The sequence below is a fragment of the Apis cerana genome, linkage group LG10 (assembly GCF_029169275.1).
Source record: "Apis cerana isolate GH-2021 linkage group LG10, AcerK_1.0, whole genome shotgun sequence".
NCBI lineage: Eukaryota > Metazoa > Arthropoda > Insecta > Hymenoptera > Apidae > Apis > Apis cerana.
The window spans coordinates 452,845-472,646 of NC_083861.1; the positions used below are offsets into that span (position 1 = coordinate 452,845).

Consider the following 19,802-nt stretch of genomic DNA (forward strand, 5'->3'; position numbering starts at 1 on the left):
AAAATTAAAATTCTCAAAGCATTAAATTTAATTCAAAATTATAAATTAATCGAAATAAGAAAAATTAATTATAAATTTTAAAAAATATGAAAAATTAAACAAACCTGCATAAACGGAATAGTTAAAACACCAGGCACATTTGTCAAATTTGGTACAAATCGCATGAGTTTATCGAGTAATAATAATCGTATAGTATGCAATTTTGCAGTGATTTCACAACTTGTATCATTTTCTTGTTCTATTACGTGTTCTTGTTCCGTACCTTCTTCTTGTTCGGTAACCTGGACAAAAAATCACACATTATCATTGTAACATAAATTTGTCTTGATTTTTTATCACAGAATAGTAAAATGTGCTATATAAGAGAAAAGAAGAAAATAGGAAGAATGTAAGTTTATTTACGGTAGACTTTCGTTTTAAACATTCCTCTTAATATAAAATAGATATTAAAAATACTTTTTAATTAATGTATCAAGACACGATATATGAATATGAAGATGGAGAAAAAATGAAACTGAAATTGAATATATGAATACAAACGTGTATTATGTCGAGAGTCTACCGTGAGAAAAAAGTTGTACGAACAAACAAACGGATGAACGCACGAATAAAGACGAGCAAATGGACAAACAAGATAAATGAAACACAGACAGCACTTGAAAAAAGATCAGAAACAAACATTTGTTATTCACCACATAACATTGGATACAAAATAACCATGAAAAACAGTAATCAGCCAACGACGAACGCAGTGACGAAAGCACTTACGGTGAAAGCCGCGGGAAGACCCACGGAATTAGTTTCGGAACGTGGTGCTTGGTTGACTCCAATTCCTCCAATCGGAGGTATAGAATCGGGACCATTGTCTCCGTATGCGGAGCTCCTTCCCGATACATTATGCTCCCCCGTCATGCTGTCTACAGCACTTCCTCCGCTTTCGCTTCCACCGCTCTCGCTACCCTTGCTACCACCACTACCACCCTAACATAAAATATATCCCAAACATTACTACCACCTACAATAACATTTTCGATAATCTCCCTCCCTCCGCCCTCTCTTATTGTTCCTCTTCTTGTTTGTATTGCTTATTACCAATAAATGATAATAACAAAAAGTAAACGACAAATAACCTTAAATTGTCTCAGCAAACTGAAAACTAACTCACTTGTTCTGCCGGAGATGTACGTAGTGTACTGCCATCAGTAGCTGCAGTTGATCCCTCATCATCCGAGCCTCCAGCAGATGCAGTTGTATCTGAATAATGACCACCAACTTCTTGACTCTAAAAAACATTAATAATAAAAAAATAAAAATTAAATTCCAATAAAATTAAACATATATTATATGGATGTTATAATCTGCATAGAAGATTCGGATTAAAAGTTCCGATTTTGAAAACGTGTAGAAAATAATATAGCTGTTTTTTTTCATTGTGAATTAACTTAATATTCAATTTATTATATTATGAGGTTTTATATTTAATATATTGCAATATAGATTTTTCAAGTCATTTATTTGTAGCTAATCGAAGCAGAATAATTAATCCTGTTACAATTCAATTGTTAATACTTATCTTTTAAATTTTATTAATAAAAATATATTATTTTTAAAAGAAAATTTAAACGATATAATAATCATAAACATTATCTTTGATATAAAAATAATAAGTATTGATATCTTATATTCTACTAATAATAATAATAATTTAAAAATTACGTAAGTTAATAACATAAAATAAAAGATATGAAGATATAAAATATATAGAAAAATAAAAAATAAAAAGTTATTTTTAAATTATTAAAATAAGTAATTTACATATTTGCAACAGAAGTATATTGTTATGCTAATATCCGAAATAACTAGTTTCCATCGACATGTAATTTATATATTGCTTATTAATTTATTATATTTTATTTTTTATTGTAATATCATTTGATTCATAAGCATAAAAATCAATATTATTAATATTAATTAATCAAAATAGATTAAAAAATAGTACATATTAAATTCTTGTCTAGAATCAATTAAACTCTTGTTCTAGATTCACTAAAATGGATGACTCAGTTCATATATAATTAAAAATATTAATTGTTAATTAATTGTTTTTATCTTATAACTTTAAAATATAACTTTCAAAATATTTTACTTTTAGAATTTTTAATTCTAAAAGTTTTCTGTATATAATGTAATCAGAAACAAAAATAAATGCATAAATGAAAAAAGTAGTTATTGATGAAATTAAAAAAAAATCATAATTGATAAAAATATGTTTAAGTTTTATTTCTTACATACTTTAAATACTTTATACTTTAAAATTGTTTAACAATTAAAAGTTAACAATTAAAAATTAATAATTAGAATTAATAATTATTTATTTGATTTTAAATATTGATTTAAATCAGATTTATCGTGTAAAGTAAATTTAAAGTTTCATAATAATAATAAAAAATGATAATATGAAATAATGAAGACAAAGTATGATTTGAATCATGACAATGAAAGAAAAAGTAACAAGTTTAAAAAAAATTAAAATAATTGAAAGATATTGAAAGATATTTATTTTTTAATAAAGCTATGATTCAAAATATATTATTGAATTATATATGAAATCGTATATGAAATTTTTTACTAATTCAACAAAAAATTGCTCAAATAATTGATAAAATATTCGAATTTCAATTAAAAATATTATTTATAATTATAGAATTTAAGATCTTAGATTTTAAGATCTCATTAGATAAGCAAAAGAATACATTTTTTTTTAATAAGGTAAGATTAATTTTTAAAAATATTAATAAAGATTACATGAAAAATTTAATAAAGAGTATATTTATATAATAACAAAACAATTAAAATTTTAATACTTACTTGACTGGTATTTTGAACTTGAACCAAACCTTGTGCTGCTAATGCTTGTAAACTTTGCAAAGTTGGACCATTTAAATTTTGAAGATTTTCTAATCCTTGCAAGTTTGAAAGACTTTGTTGAAATCCTTGTCGTAATACTTGTAAATCAGCATTTCCACCTTCATGGTCTTGTAAACTAAGTGCAATTGCTAATTCTACCATCGTTTCATCGTCTGTATCAGGTGGTACATCCAATATCTGTGGAAAATTTCCTGAACCGAGCAATGTTTCTATGGAATTCACGGCTCCCCTTGTTATCGGTTCACTGCTACTGGCAACAGTACTACTAGTGCCACCAGCAGAATTTCTACTTGTAGTAGTAGATATTGCAGTAGTTGTAGGAATAGTTGAACCTTGATTACTATCTGTTGTCAGCATCACTGCTAAAGGATCAACCACTGATCCTATTGATTCTACATCCAAATGTTGTTCTGTTTCTCGATCCATTGTTGTTGATGGTGTAGTTGTTGGTAATTCTTGATGAGATTGTATAGACGATGTTGTTGGTTTTTCTTCCGTATCTATAGCTATTTTTATATATTTATTAAAAATGAACTAATAAAGTATTAAATAATAATAAAATTATAATATTTAATTTAATTTTTTTTTACCTGGTGTACTACAATTAGGAGGACTTGGTATATAAACTCTTCTTCTTTTGTATCTCGGACGAAGTACTCGAATTATTGCTTGTTTAACAGTAAAACTGATAGCAGTATTAGATGATAATAATAATTGTAAATATAGTTTAGCAGTTAAAGAAATATTTTTTTCTACATCGCATGTCGTAAATGCATGAATTATTTCAATAATTGCATGAATCGTTCCTTCGACATGAGTTAATCCTGGAACCACTACCGGTGCAAGGGCCATATTCTTTGGATAAGCCATATGTAAAGACCATAACATTTCCATAAGTTGTACTACCAAATGCAATTGATTTGCATCTGCATTTTTACAGGACTGATTAATATTTTGTCGATCTTTTTCGAAAATTGATACTAAATTGATAAATATAATTTAATTATTCTATAACTAATATTAATAATGATATTAGTGATAATATTAATAATATTAATGATAATATTACCATTAATTTCATCTATTGGTTTATTTGTGTATTGTTCGGTAAACTTTGCAAGGTTTTGTGGACGTGATACGGAAATACTTCGAACAATAAGTACTAATCTGTAGAAGTTTTCTGCATCTATGTCACGAGCATCATCGCATTCTCTCATCAATTTTAATGAATCCAATACATGTAATAGTAATACATGATCCTAGATAATAAGAATAATAATAATTAGAAAAAAAAATTATATTTAAAAAAAAATTCTTTTTCGATTTGGATTGAATTTATTATTTAAATGAAATATGAATTATATAGTTTACCTTGTGAAAATGATATGCTTGTTTAGATGGATGTAAAACAGCTAAAAGTGCAGTTGTATGCATTTGTACAGATGGAGGAGTCGGTAATATAAGCAGCTGTGAAGCTACTTCGATAGCTGTTGTTTTCAATGATAACTTATTCTCGTCATTTGAAGGAACATTGAATGATAATTCCAAAACTTCTAACATACTTGCGATCATTCTAAAAAAAAATATGCTCGAAATAAAAAGTAATTATTCATAGAAAAAGCTCTCATTATATATTATAGCATATAAAGTGAGTGAAAATCGCTTATCCTTTAAAAGGAAATAACTTTTTTAAAATTAAACTACATGAATTAAATTTGTTTAAAATTGAAAGTTAGAATTAATTTATTAAATAATGTTTAAATGAAGTTTTTTGAAAAAAGTAATTTTTAACTTTTTATATGAAAAAAAAATGAAAAACATGTCTTTTATAAATCTAAATAAATTACAATAACTTGTTAATATAGAATACTATAAATACTATATCATTTTATTCTTAATTATTTATAGTAATTTAAGTAATATATTATTATTTAAAGTACTATATTATATATTTTATTCATTTATATTATTATATATTATTATATATCTATATATATTTTATATTATTTGATTATAATTAACGTATTTTTTGTATTTTGATAAAATATATATTGTTTTTGATGGAAATGTAAATTTTTTATTTAAATTTATTATTTAAATTAATTTTTAGAACTTATTTTTTCATTATTTTTATTATTTATTTATTTTTGAATAATAAATAATATATTAAAAATATAAATATAAATAATATAATATATAATATATATTATAAAATAATATAATAAATTAAATATATAAGTATAAATAATATATTAAAAAATGTGCTACTTTTATTAAAAACATTAATTTTTTACAATAATTTAATGTAAAAAAAATAACATAATTTAACATAATTAACATAAAAAAATTATAGAATTTTTAAAATATTATTATTAGGTGGATAGTCATTTTGTTTGATTATATGTGGTAATCGATTAGACATGTTAATTATAATTTTTATAAATAACTTTGTATAATTCTTCTAATAATCTTTATTTTAATTCTTGCTTTAATGTAATTAATTTTTCGTTATTTATTAATTTTTTAAATTAATTTTTTATTTATTAATTTTTTCAATTTTAATTAACTTTTTTATGTACATAATTTCATAAATTTTTGATTGAGTTTAAGTAAATAATCTGATGAATTTGAATATGGATGTGCAAGATAATTATATATATTATAGATATTCTTAAATTGTTTTCGGCTTTACGTTTTCGGTCATTATTAATAATAAAATTTGAATTTGAATGTTCATTATATGCATTTTTTTTAAATTTTGTTTTAAAAATACTTAAATATATATTATCTAAAATGCCATATAAACTAATTTTGCAATTCCATTTTATTGTTAAATTTAAATTTTTAAAATTAAGTTCTTATTTTTCGTTTATCAAATTCTAACAAATAAGTTGAAACTATTTTCATCGGCAAAAATAACATCATTTCATCAAGATTATTTTTTGCTAATAAATTGTTTAATAAATATAATATATATTTTCTTGTCAATTCGCCTCATTTATACATGCTATTCTATCTTCTTACATATTATTCTGTCATTATATTCTTTTAACATTAGATGTATATCTAAATAACTTCTTAAATATTAAATTAAGTTAAGTAATAAATATTAAACTTAGAACATTTAAATTAAGATTCTTTTTTTATTTTTCTAGTAATATTCCGTTTATTTCGATCAATATTTTTAATTCTCCTTTTGAAGAATTAATTTTATTGGATTCTCATGATTATAATATCTGTATAATATTTATACTCTTGCTTAAATTTAAAATAGTGTCTAAAATTTCCTAAAAAAATTTTTTTTTTCGCAATAAAAAATAATTATCATTTAAAATGTTTAAACATGAAACAAAGTATTTTTATTTTTCTATCCAATATTCAAAATTTTTTATTTTAATTATGATGATTTTCAAATAATAACTAATATTTCAAAATATATTATATATCTTGCTTAATACATATTTGTAAACATTATATTAAAGAATAATAATAATAATTAAGGAATATTAAGTGTATATAATAAATAATTAAATATTCAAATATTTTTGTGACATAAAAATAATTCATTAATATCAAAATAATTTCTTAATATATTATTTGTTACATAGCAAATTAATTACTTTAAATAAATAAAATTTGTATTTCCATCAAAAAGAATACATACTTTATCATAACAAAAAAATATTTTACTTTAATTTATTTTATTTTAAATTAAGATTTAATTATTTTATTTTAGGATATTTAATTATTTTTAATTATTTTATTTTAATTTATTTTAATTATAATCAAATATACAAATTAATATTGAATAAAATATGATATTCGAATATAAATCACTGTATATAGTATGTATGTATATATGTATATATATATATATATAAAATTTCATTCAAATCATCAAAAATCGATTGATCATATAAAAAAAAAAATATAAACATCGAAAGATATAAATATTTATTATAGTTATCAAAAATAGTTATAAAAAAACTATGAATTTGAATATTTTTAATCATTTGTAGCTCATAACAACATTAATAGATTTTGAAACTATACATGTATTTAATTTATTAAAATCTAAAAAATTAAAATTTTTTTTATATAATCATATAAAAATTATAAGCTTTAATTTTTTCTTTGCGATTTTGATTATTAGCAATTTTTTTTAATTTTTTAATTTTTTTTTACACATTATCTAGTAAATTAATTTTTCTAACATTTTAGAAAAATTTATTCAATAGTTTTGGTTGAAAGTTATTTTATTCAATTTTAAAAAATTATTTCATTTTAAAACGACGATCGATTTTCAATTGCTATATATATATATATATACATATATATATATAATATTAGATTCATATTAATAAACATATTAAAATTATATGTTTATATATACAGTATTTTGTTTAACTCGAATATTTTTCAAAGAATTAATATTATCAAAAAAATATTATTTATTTGATTCAAAGAGCGATATATTGAACAAATAATTTTTTTACAAATTATTAAAATCAATTTCATTTTTTTAAATAAAATTATATAATTTAAAGAAATGAAATTGATCTTAAAACCTTCCCTATTATTTGGATTCCTCAATTAAAAATTTTTTAGTGAAAATTTTTTGTACAATACAAATTAAATAATTTTTTCTTCTTTACAATTAAACAATTATTGTTAAAACGTTTTTTAATAACTTTAATTTCTTATGAGATATTCAATTAAATAAAACATCTTGTATATATAACATATTCGATTTAACTCAAAATAATTAAATTATTTTTGTTAATGTATTTTGAAATATGAAAAAAAAGCAATAAAAATACACAATAAAAAATATTTTCTTTTAAAAATTTAAACATGATTTTTATAAAACTTTTTCAAATTTATCATGAGAATAAATTGACAATAATAACATAATTTGTTCATTTTCATATATATATTTAATTAAAACATTTAACTAAAACATTTTTTTATATTTTTCAAATTTTGATCACTATAAAAAATCTATGAAATCTTTTTCAAAAAAAAAATAAATAAATAAAGAAATTTTATTTTCTTTATTTATTTATTTTTTTTTTTTTACGTGATTTATGATTTTCTTACATTTTTTGTTACCTTATAATATTCAATTAATAAAATTATTAAAGATCACTGATATTATTTATATGTTTTAGTTATTAGTAAAATTGATTTTTCAGTAATATGAAAGACTATATATAATAAATATATTATTTTTTTATTTATTTTAAATATAAACATTATTGTATATTATATTTGAAATATACAATATCAATAAAACAATATTATCATAAATTTCTCTTTTTTATATTTATTTTCATTTTTATTTTTAAAAAATTATTTTTAATTTAGTTTTATAATTTATATATTTATATATATTTATATATATATTTATAATTTTTTTTTATTAACTTCTATTTAGTATGAGAATAAAGTTTGATTTTTATTTACTTAATTTTATTTTATGCAACTTAATCTTATTTTTTTGTATATTCATTTTTATTCAAAATTAAATACCGTGCTAGTTTTTTTTCTACATTTTTTACGAAGAAAATTCAAAAAATTTTTAAGAAGAAAACAAAAATCAACTTTAATTATTATAAATTAAATTAATAATAAAGTTAATATAATTTTATAATTAAAAAAATATAAATAGTGATAATATATAATTATAAAAAAAAAGATTTTCAAATATACAGAATTTTATTAAATATTACTACCTTGAATTACATTATTATTATTATTTGCAGCGAGAAATGTTTTGATGGATATTAAATTATTTTAAGAAGTGTATATATTAGCATTAATTTTTTAAATGGATCTATTAAAAACATATAAAAATCAACTTTCATTTTTCAAATAATATAAAAAACTATATATTTTCTTATCAATTGGTGCAGTTTTTAATTCTTTATAAAAAAAAAGCAATAAAAATACACAATAAAAAATATTTTCTTTTAAAAAGTATCAATCTATATATGTCAAAAAATGATTAATTTAGAATTATTTTGATATCTTCAAAATATTGTTAAGAAAATTCTTTATTCGCTTATTAATAATAACTATATTTATTTATTAATTATTTAAAAGATTCAACATAATATCCATTCATATATTGACATTTTTAAAATCGATTATTTCTATTTTATAATATATTTTACAACATTTGTATATGATTCTTTATCGAACAATATAATCGGAATTTCTGCGTAAACTTTATTTTTACTTAATAAAGTAATCCTATGATTGTATTGGAAAATTAATCATTCCGCACATGAGACATTTTTTTTAATTTTAAAATAAATTGATAATATGTCTAATTTCTCTTCTTTTATGTACATTATTTTCATAAATTACACAGTTAAATGTCTAACTGTTAAACTAAATGTTTGTATCAGGACAATAATAACAAACTTATTAAATATTTATTTCACAATGCTGTAACTTATAATAACTTTGTTGCAGTAATATTGATATAAAAAGTTATTAACATTTAAAATAAAAGTATTAGAATAATTATTAATAAATATTAATTAATATTAATAATTATTATTAAAATAAAAGTATTATTAAGAGAGAGAAGTTTTTTTAACAATGTTTATATTAAAATATTTTCTAAACTAATCATTTTCGACATAAGTTAATATTTTTTTAGAGAATTAAAAAATATATTGATTAATGCATAAAAAAATATATGATTTTATTTAAAAAATGAAAATTAATTTTTATATGTTAACATATCCATCTACAAAAAAAGTAATAATGCACTTCTTAAAACTATTTAATATTCATCAAAATATTGCTAGAAATAGTAATAATGATAATTCAAGATAATAATATTTAATAATGAAACTTTTTATGTATTTGCAATTATTCAATTAAACTTGAATTTCTGCATTATTAATATACAATTAAATTTGATTTGGGATTTAGATCTTTTATATATATATATATATATATATATAATATATAATTATGTAATAATAATAAACATTAATGATCTCCGAGACCTCCGATAGTTATATAAGTTTTAATTTAGTTTATTGTTAGTATTAATTACTTACTAAGGATTAAAAAAAAATTTTTAACCGAACTTTATATGTTTTAATGTCAACAAACCATATAATGACTTTTTGTTATTTTAATTAATTCATAAAACTATAATTGTTTCAAATTTTCCTTACCTATCAATATCAAGGGAATTGTCCTTTGTGGTGCTAAAGCATTATGCAACGATAAAAGATTTCGTTGTATATATCGTTGATAAATTAACAAATTTATTATATGTATTTTTAATATTTACATACCTATCAACAGAGGATAAAGAAGCAGGTGCAGATAGGGCACTATCTGTCTCATTATTTATTGTGGTTACTGGTGCAGATGTTGATTGACCTGTTGGAATATCTTCTATTTCTTCAGGCCAGCCAAAAGCATCTTTTGTCTTACCATATCTAAACATAAAAATATGAATAAAATCAAAAAAATAAATTATTAATACATATTAATTTTAAAAACTTGTATGATTAGATTGTTAATAAAAATTAATTATGTATTATAATTATTAATATAATTATTATTATATAACTATTACAATACATACACCTTAATACAATCCACTATAATGACACCTTCAGGATCTTGAGATGGTCCAAATGTAATAGTTAATTTTTTGTCAGCTTGAAGACTTTCTTCTCGTGTAAAGGGTATATCGAACCAACGACTTCTACTTAAAGTTGTACGAATACTTCTACCAAATACCTACAAAATACAAATAAAATATTGTATAAATAAATATATATATCAAGTATTTTAAGATTGAAAATTAATTTGATTTTACCTCGATATAAACCGGAACCCTTTGAATATCTTGATTTCCAAGTAATACTCGAATTCCCGTCATAACCAAAACAGCGTCATTATTGGTAACTTCAACTGTAAATCCCATTGCTTTCGTAGAAACAACATACATTCCAGTTGTATTGAGTCTATGTTTAATTTGGGCAACGTTGTAAATTTGTAACAAATCATTACCACCAAATTCTACATCATTCATCACTTGACAATGTTCGAAAAAATCAATAGGAAAAGTAACAGATCCTGTTGGTTTTCCTGTTTTGATAGTTTTTTTCTTTCGCGTTGGCTTAACTGTGGCCATTGTAGCTACTGGCTGAATGGTAGGAGACATCCAATATCCAGTTTGTTCCATTCCAGCCATATAAATCCTTAAACTTCCATCTTCACATAACAAAATTAAAGTTGTACGATGCTCAGCATTTGAACTTGGATGTCTTATAACAACCATATCCATTATTTTGGCTTTAGCAGGAATAGCTTTAATTTCTTGAATCATTATTATATCAGGTTTAATCATTAATATTACAGGATTATTGCTTGTCTCTAAAATTGAGCAGATCAATCCAGGATGATTAGGTACTTCGCTCCATTGACATAATGGTTGTGGTTGATTATTATTTGATTTATTTCCATTCGAACTTTTGTTGCCCGTAAGATTAATTTGAAATACAGTTGTTACATCAGTTTCCATGTATTTAAGAGGCGCAATGAAACTTTTACCACATGCATAACTGAAGAAGAGTAATTGTAAAGCATGCGAATAATAAATTGATACGCCCCCACCTCCAACTTGACCATTATCTCTTATTTCTGGATGATATACATCGAGAGTATTTGTTACATAAAAAGGTCCATATTTTGCTGAGCTTACCTCATCCATTGCTTGACCATAAATATATCCAGCTGAAGATATTATTAAAAGATAAAAAACACCGTCTTCTGCATGCATAAATGTACAATCTCTTATTTTTCCAGTAGGTACTAAGAAATAATATTGAGGACAAAGAGCATCTTTGCCAAGATCATAAATCTTTACAAAATCTGCAGTAACTAGTGCAAGTTGAGTTTGGGATCCAGGTAACCAAATTGCTTTTATAATAAAATTGCCAGTTTCTAATTGAGGATATAGAACCAAATGATCGGATACAGTGCCAGAAGTATTAAAAGTTAATACATGACAATCTTTAAAACCACAGACTGCCAAAAAATCTTCATTCCATTGATTTCCAGTTACAGATAATACTGTAAATGGTACTGGAGCGGAAGCAAGTCTTGTTAATGTTAATTTTCTTTTTGATGAATCAGGTTGTTTCAATAATGCGCCTAACTGCAATACCGTTATTTTTCCTTTCTCATGAGAAACCGCTATTTAAGAAAAATATATCTTATATTATTTTTAAATTAATTTTTAAGTTAATTTAATTAATATAATTAATTTATTTAATAAATTATAATATTAATAAAATATAATTAATTTATTTAATTAATTAAGAATTAATTTAATTAATATAAATTATTAAATAAAACAAAACAGGAAAATACTTACCCAAATGTTGTCTTTTACCATGTGGAGATGATAAACAACACATTGCAACGCGACGTATCATATGTGCAGATAATAATTGCCTAATAGTCTGTCCTTGATCTCCCGAGTAATTCATACGAACATTTTCAAATGCTCCTTCTTGTGATCCTAATGTAGGAAGCTGAAATTAACATTAGAAAAAAATATAATTTTATTAATTTCATTATTGGTAATGATAATTAAATTCTTAATAATGGTATATACATACCATTAACTGATCAGTATATTCAAACTTTTTGTCCACTGTGTGTAACTGTTTCAATGCCATTTGAGCACGAGCATGACAACCAATTGCCGAGTTTTTTTTACATGATGCATCTATAGCTGGTAATAATGCACCAGTCAGATCTACTAATGATGATACTAAACCACTTTTCCAAAGATGACTTTGGATCCAATCTTTCGATGTTTCTGTATATTGATAACGAATAAATAAAAATTTAAAATAACTAAGAATTTATAGTTTAAGAAAATAAGATTAAAGAAACAAAAATTACCTAGTTGTTTAGCTAAATATGCATGTCTCTGTTTATCGCGTCCTTGTCTTTCAGGTTTATCGGAAAAATATAAAGGACTGGAAGTTCTTCGATGTAAGCTACTTGTAAGAAGAAGCTCTCGATTTTCAGTGGATGTACCTAGTGTATTTCCGTAACTTGTGCTAGCAACACTAGTCGAACCACTGGTTGATGCAGCTGTATTTCCAGAACCAACAGCAATACCTGTCGTATTCTGATGTTCTAATGATTGAGGACTCCGTTTAGTTAAAGCTTGACAAAATCCATCATTTTTGGCACCGCAATCACAAAAGAAATTTCCATATTTTGCATAAGTAACATCGTGTCCGCGATGACAAACACGAGCACATACTGTACAAACTCCAACTCCATTTACCATATTGCAAGTATGGCAATGATACCAATGTTGATTCATAAATTCCTTTAATGTAATAGTGAATGTGCACAGTTTATTACAAAGACTATCATCATCAGAATCTTCAGCAGCACTATCTTCATCTTCATGTGGAATCTCATCTATCCAATCACTATCATTTACATCATTAACCGGAGTAGTACCTTCCCATGGTGGACTAGTTGCTCGATCTTGTGATTGTAGTGATTGAGGACATATTGCACTTACTATATCTGCTATGTAATTCAATATACAACAGCCGGCTTCAATAAATGGTAACGGTTTATCCAAACTTTGAAAATCTTTATTCATTAATTGTTCCTTACTGTAATTTGTAAATAATATTGATTAATAAATATTTGTTCAAGCATATATGTACAAATAAATATTATATATTACCAAAGTTCTATCCATTCAACTGCAGCTTTAAATAATAATGTATGTCCTTTTTCAGAACTAGCATCGGCTAATGTAGACATAACATTCATTAAATCCGAAAAACCATTACCCTCGACCGTAGGAGAAAGAATATGATAAGCTAATGGTATAAGAGCTCGAAGAAATGTCACAGGTACACTTTCATCAATGCTGATATAGAAAGATTCATAATATAAATAAAATCAATAAAATACACATTATACATAAAGGACAATCAAAATGAATATAAAACAAAAGAATTTTACCTCTTCTCTTTTACTATATAATTTGTAAGCGCTCGTAGAAGACGACTATTTTCATGCATTGAATGTTGTTGTTGAAGTTGTTGTTGTTGTTGTTGTTGTTGTTGTTGTTGTTGTTGTTGCTGCTGCTGCTGCTGCTGCTGCTGCTGCTGCTGCTGCTGCTGCTGTTGATCATCAGTGATACTTGTTGACTGATTATTGCTAGCTGAATCGTTTGATAATGAAATTAGCCATCGGTCTTGTTCATTATTTGGTATATTATTGACTTCATCTGATTTCTGAGCATCTTCAGTTGTATTAGTAATAGCAATCGATCTATCATTTCATTATTTTAATCAATTAATTATTTTGAAAACGTCTTTAATTTATATATAAATAAAATTTCATACTTACGCATTTGCAGTTGTTATTGTAGATTGAATATTTGTTGAAGATGTATTTGGAGAGATATTTGTTGCTCCTAAAATAATTTGCTTCAACCATATTTGTAGTTTTTCTGGCTCTTCATTAGCTAAATTCGATACTGATCCACAAAGACGTTCTAATGATCCATCATTTCCTTTCTCAGCTAAATATAGAAATATATTATTATTTAACGAATAAACAAAAAATTTTTAAATAGATATTATTTTACTACCTGTTTTGAATAACATGTTGAAAAATCTTAAAACATGTGTGGCAAATTGTTGCGAAGATCGTGAAGACGTTATACATAATAATATGGAAACGAGAGATCGATTACTATTTGGTGCAAAAAATAAATCTAATGCCTTACATCCAACTGATTTTTCTAATAATTGTTCCCAATATTTAATACATCGTTTCAAAATTTTTTCATCAATAGTAATACTAAAAAACATGAAATTGTATAATTATTTGACAAAAATTTATAAATAAAAACTTAGAATAATAATTTTTTTCTTTATGTTGTAAATGATGTTTTTATTGATACCTGACAGGATCTTGGATATCATTCGTGTATTCAATTATCAAATTATACATATGATGCAATATGAAAAGGTGTTCTCGCAATTGTCGCGTTTCACTATCATTATCACCTAATAATTTTGTCAAAGCTTTATTAGTCATATCTTGAAGATAATCTGTACGAGCATCCATGGACAATGCAACAAGGATATCCAATGCTTGTGTATGCACATCTGTATTTTCTGGTGCTATTGTAGGACTATAAAAAAAACATCATATTAAATATCTATATAATTAATATAAATTAAATTATTAACGAAAAGCAATAAGAATAAATAGATTGCAAATGTATAAGCAAATATTTATATATAAAATAATAAATAAAATAATTAGACTTCATCAAATTTTAAAAACATATATTTTGTATAATATATATATATCGATATATTAAAATTGCATAGACATCTGCTGTTTAATAATATAAATTAGATTATGACTTACGTGATATACTCCACCATAAATGTAACTAAATTGTGCAACAATTTCTTCAAAGATGGATTAATAGAAAACATGAGATATTCAGAAAGTGAACTCACATGTTGACATACTGTAGCCAAAATGTAACTTTCTGCTGGTATAACGTCATTCGTATAAGTGTTCTATGATCAATAAAGAAATTAATAAAGAGATTCAGAGATTATTATATGTAATATTTTTTACATAAATTCTAAATAAAAATCTAAATTCTAAAAAATTTAAATTCGACATTGAAAATTTACCCAAGGAATGTGAACGACATTGATAGATTTCCATTTATCTATAACAGATTTTACAGAATTCGGTAAAAAAGAGATCAAAGATGTTTCAGATGCCCAATTTGCACCTGCCATTGCAATGATGTTGTCAAGTATAGAATAATCTCGAGGGCCATATTTATTATCTTGTTCAAAAGATTCAAGCATCTCGTGCAATATATTTGATCGACATGAATACAGGATTGATTCAGTCAATGAAAGAACATGTGGAAGAATACTGATCATCATTTTATTTGCATTAGTATTTCCAGATTCTGAAGTCTGCGAATTTCTGTATAAAAAAAAAAAAAAAGAAAGGAAAAACGAATTTAAAATATTTAAAATTAAATAAAAAAAAAAAAGAATTGTATTGCTTCAAAACATAAATAATTCAATAACTTACTTTGAACTTTCAATAGTTTCAGTTTGAGTCTTCAATATATTTTCATAAAAAAGAATTTGTAATTTGCCAATAACAGCAGCCAAAATACATAACGAACTAAATTTAGGTAATGCATTTTTTGGTATTATTTTATTGTTAAAATTAGTCTCAGGTTTCAATGCTGTAATGCAATTTTTTGTAACTGTAACATCATATTTGAGAGAATTTACAGTAGATGATACTGTTTTCAAAAGATTTCTTGCATATTGCGCATACATTCCCTGCCTGATTAGACAATCCTACAAGCAAAAATAACGATATTTTAATATGAATGAATCACTTTGATTTAAAATAATTCGAATTAATTAATTTCTTTTAATTAAAACTTACATTCATCCAACTGGTAAAAGTTTTGCACGCAGCTCTAGGTCCCCAAATTAAAGAATATAATAACATTGGTCCAGCAGGAATTTCCTCACCTAGAGCTAATTTATCCATATATAGAGTAGATGGTGGTAGCATTAATAATAATCTATTTACAATTCAAGAAAAATACTTTTAACAAGAATTGTTTTAGAAATGTTACTCTCAAATTTAAATAAAATTTAATATATTAATATATCTATATGCATAATAATTATAGCTGAAACTATAACTATAGATTATATATATATATTATGTGTAATACATGTAAAATTTAAAAAAATTATGTAAACAAGTATATAAAAATAATTCTATATAAAAATATCTCTTCAATGAAAACTTCTTTCATAGAAATCGAAATAGACTGACAATAATAAATAATTTTTCTATCATAAATTCCAACTTGAAAACTATTTTTTTAAGTTTTTTAAAAAATTATTATATCAAATATTAAAATTCTTTAAATATGAATTATTTTCTACAATTTTATTAATTATTTATTTTATTTTTATTTTATTAATAACAAATAATAAACTATTATTTCTGAAGATTGCTAATACACAAAAGAATAGATAAAGAAAAGGATAAATATACAAATAAATATACATAATATTTATAAATTATAATTTGATTACAATTAAAATTATAAAGATAAAGATTGTTATTATATTATAATGTAATTAGAATTATATAACTTATTACAATTTGTAAATTAAATTTTATGTTATACATTTATCTTCTTTTTGTCTAACCATTATTAATAAAAAATTGATCAATATTTATAATGATTAGAGCATTTTTATTTTTACTAATACAAATTTAAATTGCTTATAATTTAATAAATAAATCTTAATATTTATATATTTGTATATATTTGTATATCAATTTTTGTCTTTATTTTAGTTTTCAGAATTGATTACCCAAAAATACTCATGAATATTAATATCTTCTATAAACTCATCATCTATATAATTGCAGTTAGAATTATTATTATTATTATATAATATATTTTATATATTATTATATAATATAATTATTATTATAATATATTTTATTAAATGCTATATTTTATTAAAATTTAAAAGAATACTTTTGAACCTTGCAAGTATGATTTTTTAATAAAATTTACATTTTTGCAAATTTGTATTTTGATAAAATACAATGATAATATGTAATTATGTAATTTATGATTAACAAGAATAACAAATTTTTTTGAAAAAATGCGCATCTGACTTCAATAATTTATATTCATAAAAATAGATAAACATGATTCAAAATAGAAAAACATGATTATATTCATTAAGATTATATAATAATATGTATAAATTAGCAAAAAAGGATTTTATATTTTTATACTTTATTCCTATGTCATTACATTAGATTTCTTGTCAGTTATATTATACATTAATTAATTATAAATATTATTTATAAAAATATTATTTAAATATTATATATAAATATTATTTATAAAAACAATATATATTATTATTCATAATATTACTTACCGCCAACATATAGAAAAACAATATCGAATTGCACATAATCCTATGAAAGTAGGTGTTTTATCTTTACCATCAACATTAATTCTCTTTTGCATATCAGCTTGATTAAGAACATTTAAAATATCTATTAATGCATCAACCAAAAGTGGATATTTCATTTTATCTGGAGCACCCAAAATGAAATTACAAGCCTGCATATAGTTAATAATTAAATCACAAATGAGATAAAATCAAAAACTTCAAAAAAAACTATTCAAACAATTCAATACATTAAAATACCAACCACTCCATCCAATTTTGGAGTATCCTGATTATTGAAATCTGTGGTAGAAAGATTATAAAATCGAGGCTTCATTGAAAATTCATCTTGATTACCAATCTTACGATAATTATCTTCAATTACTGTCCATGGTGTAAAAATACGGGCTGTTTGTTTATTACCATCTTTCATGTCACAAACTAAACTTGTAGCAGAAAAAAGATTCCATCGAACCTATGCATTAATCATTAAAAACATAATGTATAAGTTATTGATAAATTCAAACAAGAATAAAAAATTTTTTGTAATGAAAATGTACAAGATTTTTACTACCACTCAAATATATCTTTCAATTTAGTGGCCCTGGTATCTTGTCACGTTTTGTATATACAAACACGTTGTTACTTTCGCATTTTACATTAACATTATTTAATATAATGTTAATAATGTATATATTTATAATCTTATTGAAAAATGAAATAATGAAATAAATGAAAATATATAACAAGAAAATTAAAATAAAAAATGAAGTGAATCATGATGAATGAAAAAATAATGTTAAATGCTTTTTAAATCTAATCAATAATTATATATATAAATAAATTTACTTACTTGTTCAAGCAATGCAGGAGGTGCATCATAAAGATGTTTCATCATATATTCAAGTAGTAATAATAATCGTGATAAATGTAGTAATTGAGAATCTTTCATTGGAGTTTTAATCGCTTCACTGCAACGTACAGCACCACTACCAGTTACAAGTAATACCGATTTTTTTTGCATAAAATTAAGAGAATGAAATAGAATTAAAACCAATTGAGCATGTTCTACATTTAAATCTGAAAATATTGATATGATAAATATAAGTGTTATGTAAAAAAAAAGATAAAAAAGAAAAAATTAAAAATTTGATTATACATTTTTGAATACAAACAATAATGTTTTAAGAAAATAAAAGCAAAACAAGTAAAATATAAGATACAATAAGTTAATTTATCTATACACATTATTAAAATAACTTTTATATTTATATTTAAAAAACATTTTTATGCTTTCACCTTCATTTTCAGCTTCAAATGTAGAAGGTGGATTACACACATTTTCCACTAAAGTTGTAATTAAACGATGCCATATACTTATACAAGCTGCTTCTTTTTCAGATCGAGGTTTTAATAAAAGTACCTATTATAATTAAATATAATTATTAAAAATTATAAGATTTCATTATAAATATAACAAAAATATACCTGTGCCAATACACTTAATGTTCTTGGATAAACTTGAAGAGGCCAAGTGCATGGACTTGTACTTTCTGTTCCTGACCAAGGATTCACACCTAAATGCTGGAGAAGGATGTTTTGTAAACCTTCGCTTAATGTATTTTGAACAAGTAAATTATGCGTATAAAGACTTAAAGCTTGAGAAAATTCAGAGTACATAGTGCCTAATGTGGCACCATAGAACACTGATATAGTTCCTAAAATGAAATATATATAACAATATTGATGAATATACAAACATTATATAGTTATTAACCCTTT

At 22.9% G+C, this 19,802-nt stretch overlaps 1 protein-coding gene across 6 annotated transcripts in view; it reads right to left on the reverse strand.

The window, feature by feature from the left end:
* LOC108003763 (protein purity of essence) overlaps positions 1-19,802 on the reverse strand; it is a 32,103-nt gene that overhangs the window by 7,991 nt on the left and 4,310 nt on the right. For 2 of the 6 annotated variants that reach the window (XM_062079992.1, XM_062079991.1), the window contains exons 10-37: positions 19,509-19,738; positions 19,320-19,443; positions 18,874-19,100; positions 18,286-18,495; positions 18,006-18,193; positions 16,468-16,609; positions 16,099-16,376; positions 15,681-15,987; positions 15,403-15,560; positions 14,927-15,160; positions 14,612-14,823; positions 14,368-14,542; positions 13,978-14,289; positions 13,694-13,882; positions 12,883-13,619; positions 12,594-12,796; positions 12,347-12,506; positions 10,784-12,165; positions 10,547-10,704; positions 10,251-10,397; positions 10,128-10,160; positions 4,300-4,501; positions 3,998-4,187; positions 3,519-3,908; positions 2,869-3,434; positions 1,166-1,282; positions 769-981; positions 105-281 (exon numbers count right to left, since the gene is read on the reverse strand). In XM_062079992.1, the coding sequence (XP_061935976.1) occupies positions 105-281; positions 769-981; positions 1,166-1,282; positions 2,869-3,434; positions 3,519-3,908; positions 3,998-4,187; positions 4,300-4,501; positions 10,128-10,160; positions 10,251-10,397; positions 10,547-10,704; positions 10,784-12,165; positions 12,347-12,506; positions 12,594-12,796; positions 12,883-13,619; positions 13,694-13,882; positions 13,978-14,289; positions 14,368-14,542; positions 14,612-14,823; positions 14,927-15,160; positions 15,403-15,560; positions 15,681-15,987; positions 16,099-16,376; positions 16,468-16,609; positions 18,006-18,193; positions 18,286-18,495; positions 18,874-19,100; positions 19,320-19,443; positions 19,509-19,738 (7,661 nt within the window). The remainder of the gene's footprint in view (positions 1-104; positions 282-768; positions 982-1,165; positions 1,283-2,868; positions 3,435-3,518; positions 3,909-3,997; positions 4,188-4,299; positions 4,502-10,127; positions 10,161-10,250; positions 10,398-10,546; positions 10,705-10,783; positions 12,166-12,346; positions 12,507-12,593; positions 12,797-12,882; positions 13,620-13,693; positions 13,883-13,977; positions 14,290-14,367; positions 14,543-14,611; positions 14,824-14,926; positions 15,161-15,402; positions 15,561-15,680; positions 15,988-16,098; positions 16,377-16,467; positions 16,610-18,005; positions 18,194-18,285; positions 18,496-18,873; positions 19,101-19,319; positions 19,444-19,508; positions 19,739-19,802) is intronic. The other 4 variants (XM_062079994.1, XM_062079993.1, XM_062079995.1 and 1 more) reach the window with 3 other exon arrangements.